This window comes from Oncorhynchus nerka, unplaced genomic scaffold (assembly GCF_034236695.1).
Source record: "Oncorhynchus nerka isolate Pitt River unplaced genomic scaffold, Oner_Uvic_2.0 unplaced_scaffold_1483, whole genome shotgun sequence".
Taxonomy (NCBI): domain Eukaryota; kingdom Metazoa; phylum Chordata; class Actinopteri; order Salmoniformes; family Salmonidae; genus Oncorhynchus; species Oncorhynchus nerka.
Genome location: NW_027039830.1, coordinates 1 through 7,185, shown reverse-complemented (window position 1 = coordinate 7,185; position 7,185 = coordinate 1). Strand labels below are relative to the sequence as shown.

At 41.6% G+C, this 7,185-nt stretch overlaps 1 protein-coding gene across 1 annotated transcript; it reads right to left on the bottom strand.

Annotated features, from left to right (window-relative positions):
- Positions 1-557: 557 nt before the first annotated feature.
- On the bottom strand, positions 558-6,663 carry LOC135568565 (major antigen-like). Its single transcript, XM_065015360.1, is given in 3 exon segments — positions 558-1,062; positions 1,104-1,371; positions 6,549-6,663. Coding segments are annotated over 3 exon segments (888 nt in total).
- Between the last annotated feature and the right edge of the window lie 522 nt (positions 6,664-7,185).

Genomic DNA, 7,185 nt, shown 5'->3' with positions numbered 1-7,185 from the left:
GTTAATACCAGTACCTACAGGGTTAACAACAGTCAGATATCACTGTGGTCAGTGTTATTATAACAGTAGTATATTACCTTGGGGTGGTCAGTGTTATTAGAGCAGTAGTGTATTACCTTGGGTTGGTCAGTGGGGTTCTGTCCACCCATCTCCAGGTCCCCTCAGTAACAGAGTCAGTCAGACCAATCCAGACTCCCTTGTCGAGGTTGAAGAGAAACTCCTGTTGTTGAGAAAGATAAATATATTTGATCATATCTACCCACTCCATATTTATTTCTCTCTCTCTCTCTCTCTCTCTGTCTCTCTCTCTATCACCTGTTCCTTATCACTGTTTATGATCACCAGGTCTGCTCCTCTCTCCAGACAGTCCTCTCTGCTCTCCTTCCAGGTTTTAGTCTCAGTAGACAGGAAGTACCAAGTGGATTCAACCTTCTGCCAGCCTACAGGACAGGTTTGTTCTTCAAGATGAAAACATGAATTTCCTTAAACTTATCACGATGTATACTTAATGAAAAAATACAGACACACGATAATAATAATAATTTATTACTGTCGGTTTACTCACTGAGATTGGAAAGCCTCCCGCTAAGAAAAACTCTGTCAGAATGTAGCTGGTCTCTCTCTTTAGTCAGGGTGTTGTAACTAGTCTGAAGCTGGTCTCTCTCTTTAGTCAGGGTGTTGTAACTGGTCCGAAGCTGGTCTCTCTCTTTAGTCAGGGTGTTGTAACTGGTCCGAAGCTGGTCTCTCTCTTTAGTCAGGGTGTTTCAACTGGTCTGTAGCTGGTCTCTCTCTTTAGTCAGGGTGTTGTAACTGGTCTGTAGCTGGTCTCTCTCTTTAGTCAGGGTGTTGTAACTGGTCTGTAGCTGGTCTCTCTCTTTACTCAGGGTGTTGTAACTGGTCTGTAGCTGGTCTCTCTCTTTAGTCAGGGTGTTGTAACTGGTCTGTAGCTGGTCTCTCTCTTTAGTCAGGTTGTTGTAACTGGTCTGTAGCTGATCTATCTGTGTTGAGTTGTGATTATCAATGACTCTATCTGTAAAAGGGAAAAGTTCATCAAACATGTAACTAAAACACCATTAATGAGTAAGTATAATTAAGTAGGCTACTAAAGTCTGGTCCGAAGCTGGTCTCTCTCTTTAGTCAGGGTGTTGTAACTGGTCTGTAGCTGGTCTCTCTCTTTAGTCAGGGTGTTGTAACTGGTCTGTAGCTGGTCTCTCTCTTTACTCAGGGTGTTGTAACTGGTCTGTAGCTGGTCTCTCTCTTTAGTCAGGGTGTTGTAACTGGTCTGTAGCTGGTCTCTCTCTTTAGTCAGGTTGCTGTAACTGGTCTGTAGCTGGTCTATCTGTGTTGAGTTGTGATTATCAATGACTCTATCTGTAAAAGGGAAAAGTTCATCAAACATGTAACTAAAACACCATTAATGAGTAAGTATAATTAAGTAGGCTACTAAAGTCTCAGTAAAAACATACTAAACTTACAGTAGACAGACAGGCCTATGATCCCAGCCAGTAGGAGAACACACAGCAGCCCCAGACACACTGCAGCAACTCCAGAGGGTCTCTTCCACCACTGAACATGTACTGAATTACAAATGATTAAAGATCTTTGGTCATGTTTCATCCAGGATTGAGACAAATAAAGCTAGAGTTCTACAGGGTTATCACACCTGTAATTTTGTGTGTGCTTATGTGTGTGTGTTTGTGTGTGTGTGTGTGTGTGTGTGTGTGTGTGTGTGTGTGTGTGTGTGTGTGTGTGTGTGTGTGTGTGTGTGTGTGTGTGTGTGTGTGTGTGTGTGTGTGTGTGTGTGTGTGTGTGTGTGTGTGTGTGTGTTCGTGCAATCTTACCTGAAGCAACAACTCCATCTCTTGGACTGGGTTTGAAGGCTCTTACATTGGAATATAATTGACCATCAATGTCTGTGTTCTTAATTGCATCGGATTCATCGCCTTCAAATCCATCTGAGATTTCATCGACTCCCGCTGACATCTTAACACACTGGTGGTCCAATACAGTAACTTCTACTTATCTCAGCTCTAATATACGTCTGTATCTATGTGTTCTCTCTAGACTGTCCAGCATCTGCGTGACTTATTATAGTGATACGCTCAAGGTACAAAACGATATCATAACCGCCATCGATAAAAGACAGTACTGTGCAGCCGTCTTCATCGACCTTGCCAAGGCTTTCGACTCTGTCAATCACCATATTCTTATCGGCAGACTCAGTAGCCTCGGTTTTTCTGATGACTGCCTTGCCTGGTTCACCAACTACTTTGCAGACAGAGTTCAGTGTGTCAAATCGGAGGGCATGCTGTCCAGTCCTCTGGCAGTCTCTATGGGGGTGACACAGGGTTCAATTCTCGGGCCGACTATTTTCTCTGTATATATCAATGATGTTGCTCTGGTTGCGGGCGATTCCCTGATCCACCTCTACGCAGACGACACCATTCTGTATACTTCCGGCCCATCCTTGGACACTGTGCTATCCAACCTCCAAACGAGCTTCAATGCCATACAACACTCCTTCCGTGGCCTCCAACTGCTCTTAAACGCTAGTAAAACCAAATGCATGCTTTTCAACCGTTCGCTGCCTGCACCCGCACACCCGACTAGCATCACCACCCTGGATGATTCTGACCTTGAATATGTGGACATCTATAAGTACCTAGGTGTCTGGCTAGACTGTAAACTCTCCTTCCAGACTCATATCAAACATCTCCAATCGAAAATCAAATCTAGAGTCGGCTTTCTATTCCACAACAAAGCCTCCTTCACTCACGCCGCCAAACTTACCCTAGTAAAACTGACTATCCTACCGATCCTCGACTTCGGCGATGTCATCTACAAAATAGCTTCCAACTCTACTCAGAAAACTGGATGCAGTTTATCACAGTGCCATCCGTTTTGTCACTAAAGCACCTTATACCACCCACCACTGCGACCTGTATGCTCTAGTCGGCTGGCCCTCGCTATATATTCCTCGCCAGACCCACTGGCTCCAGGTCATCTACAAGTCCATGCTAGGTAAAGCTCCGCCTTATCTCAGTTCACTGGTCACGATGGCAACACCCACCCGTAGCACGCGCTCCAGCAGGTGTATCTCACTGATCATCCCTAAAGCCAACACCTCATTTGGCCGCCTTTCGTTCCAGTTCTCTGCTGCCTGTGACTGGAACGAATTGAAAAAATCGCTGAAGTTGGAGACTTTTATCTCCCTCACCAACTTCAAACATCTGCTATCTGAGCAGCTAACCGATCGCTGCAGCTGTACATAGTCTATCGGTAAATAGCCCACCCAATTTTACCTACCTCATCCCCATACTGTTTTTATTTATTTACTTTTCTGCTCTTTTGCATACCAATATCTCTACCTGTACATGACCATCTGATCATTTATCACTCCAGTGTTAATCTGCAAAATTGTAATTATTCGCCTACCTCCTCATGCCTTTTGCACACAATGTATATAGACTCTCTTTTTTTCTACTGTGTTATTGACTTGTTAATTGTTTACTCCATGTGTAACTCTGTGTTGTCTGTTCACACTGCTATGCTTTATCTTGGCCAGGTCGCAGTTGTAAATGAGAACTTGTTCTCAACTAGCCTACCTGGTTAAATAAAGGTGAATTTTCTTTTTATTCTTTTTTTTAAACAGTTAACCACAGTGAAGAGGAAACTGTCAAATCAACACCACGCTGGTCATCACGTGACTTGCACCTGCTCATCAGTATTAAACATGTGTTTCAACTGAAGTGATAATATAATACATGATATGACTCCCACCAGTCTTAGTTTGATAATATAATACATGAAATGACTCCCACCAGCCTTAGTGTGATAATATAATACATGATATGACTCCCACCAGTCTTAGTATGATAATATAATACATGATATGACTCCCACCAGTCTTAGTGTGATAATATAATACATGATATGACTCCCACCAGTCTTAGTGTGATAATATAATACATGATATGACTCCCACCAGCCTTAGTTTGATAATATAATACATGATATGACTCCCACAAGCCTTAGTTTGATAATATAATACATGATATGACTCCCACCAGCCTTAGTTTGATAATATAATACATGATATGACTCCCACCAGTCTTAGTTTGATAATATAATATATGATATGACTCCCACCAGTCTTAGTGTGATAATATAATACATGATATGACTCCCACCAGTCTTAGTTTGATAATATAATACATGATATGACTCCCACCAGTCTTAGTTTGATAATATAATATATGATATGACTCCCACCAGTCTTAGTGTGATAATATAATACATGATATGACTCCCACCAGCCTTAGTTTGATAATATAATACATGATATACTGTCTGTTCTCTATCTATACTGACATCAGTGTGAAGAGTTATTCAGAAGTGTGTGTATGTGTTGTGTCTTTGTGTGTGTGTTGTGTGTGTGGATGCTTGTGTGCTCGTGTACGTGCCTCTTAGATCTAACCTCTGTTGTTTTCAGGTCACATTATTTTATTGATCCAATCACATCCAATCAGGAAGCTAGTTCTCCTGCTGGGCCATTGTTTCCTTGTTAGTTGACTTTCAGAACCTTGAAAATGATCACTGTGTAAGACTATGGCAAATCACATGACATGTTCCTAATGAAAACTATTAATACAAGCATTTTACAGAGTAAAGTCCCACTGGGCAGAGACGTCAATACAATGTCAATTGCACATTGGTTCAGCATAATTTTATTGAAATTTAGTTTGTACAATGTTGATTCAACCAATGTGTACCTATTATGGTATGTCTACACAGTCCTTTTATTAAATCTTAACATAACTATTCTTATTTTCTTTCTGCCTTTCTCTTAATTTTCTTCTTCATCTCAGTTTGTGTTTCTTCAATTCCTCACCTCCTATCAACCCTATTAGGAGAGAATGTCCAAGGTCCCTCCCCTAGGATTGTATTCTCCAGTGTGTTTTCACTTAACCATTCAGGACCTTATCCAACTGAAGGGTTAAAGTTGATATTGTGGGTCTTCTAAAGACCCCCACCATTGATTATGTTGTTACTAATTTGCTTTCGTGCCATTGTACTTTTGCTCACTTTATAGCTGAATATTGAGGCCTCTGTCTGTGTCTAGCTTTCTGCCAAAACCCGCCGCCCAGCGTCTGTGAGCAAAGGTGAGAAAAGGGACTGAGGGTGATAGCGAGACAGAGAGAGACACTGTCTGTTTTTCTCTAAAACAAGGGCAGATTTGCATACTGCTGATACAGGTTCTCAGAAACCTTGTGTTAAGAATAACTTTAGCTGCACAGTTTTGACATAGGAGATCATACCATAAGGTCTGATCTCGGGTATATAAGATGCCGTCTTTCTTTTGTTCGGGGCAGAACTCAGGAGAGACATCAGTTGCATGTCTGATGTTTGATCTTTGACTTCTGTCTACGGCTGTATTCTAATTATATTTGCACATTTTAAGTATTCCTTGTCTGTTAAGTAAATAACGGAGCCCAGAAAAGTGGAACCAACACAACCATTAACATAATAACTATGCGAAAGAAGACAGGCAGACAGACAGACAGACAGACAGACAGACAGACAGACAGACAGACAGACAGACAGACAGACAGACAGACAGACAGACAGACAGACAGACAGACAGACAGACAGACAGACAGACAGACAGACAGACAGACAGACAGACAGACAGACAGACAGACAGACAGACAGACAGACGGTTATTGTAACTCCGCTTTCTCACAGATCCAGTTATGATATTTGGTACAATTGTCATCATTCCATGTCTGCACAGGGTCAGCTTGTCTATAGTATATCACAACACAGCCCTCCTGCACTCTATCATCAGGCTGTCCTTTCCCCCAGTACCTAAACAACACAGAGAACCAGACAGTCAGAAAATGTGGTAAAAACATCCTCCTCAATTATATACAGTCCTATGTTTTCTCAGCTTAAAAGACACACTCTGTAAGATGATCATACCATTATCAAGACCATCAATACATTTTTTATTTTACATTTTCATGTGTCAATATTACCTGGTTTCTATAATACATCTTTAGTTCTCATTGAATTACATTCATGTTTTTAAACATACATTTTGATGAATATGATTGGAAGCAAAATATCATTGTTGTTTTTTATCTCCATATCACAAGGTAAAATGGTCAAATCTGTCACCCTGTGGTCAGTGATGTGCCATCCACCCACTTCCAGGTCTCATTAGTAACAGAGGCAGTCAGACCAATCCAGACTCTCAGGTGGAGGTTGAAGAAATGGTCAGTTGTTGAGAAATATAAAAAACGGTCCCTTTTAAAATATTTTAAAATACTGCCCACATATTAGTGTACTGATAAAAATACTTGCTCAACCTCTCACCTATCTCACCTATCACAAAAAGCTTTGCCTGAATATGGCCTTTCTCTTCAGTCAGGTTGTTGTATCTGGTCTGTAACTGGTCTCTCTTTTTAATCAGGTTGTTGTATCTGGTCTGTAGCTGGTCTCTCTCTTTAGTCAGGTTGTCTCTTCTCTCTTGGTGCTGGTCTCACCGTCTCTCAGGGTGTCTGCGCTGACGTAGATATCCACAATGCTCTCCTCCATCTCACCTCTGTCAAACTTGACCTTCTTGTTCCGATCTGGTTCAGCATAGATGACCTTTGGCATCTTTAACAATGCCTGGGTCTTTCTTTCTATGTAGGTCTACTATACATTAAGTCTCTGCTTCTAGAATGAATGTGGAGGTCTTCCCACATGGCCACTGTCGTACATCAACTGCAAGCCCTCTATACATTAAGTCTCTGCTTCTAGTGACATCTCTGTCTCTGAGTCATCTGTGTGTCTCTGTCTGTGTGACTGATGTAGGTGTTAACTCTAGGGAATTATCAACAAAATGACACGGGTAGTTGTGGCTATGCTAATACAACAAAATAGAACAAGTTTGCATACTAGTGTGCGTACTTGTGTGTATACTTTTGTCCGTGCGTGTGTGTGTGTGTGTGTGTGTGTGTGTGTGTGTGTGTGTGTGTGTGTGTGTGTGTGTGTGTGTGTGTGTGTGTGTGTGTGTGTGTGTGTGTGTGTGTGTGTGTGTGTGTGTGTGTGTGTGTGAGAGATTGTTACAGTGGTTATTGTTAAACCATTTTCTGCAGCACAATATAAATCATTCAGTCCAGAGTATATCTCAACATG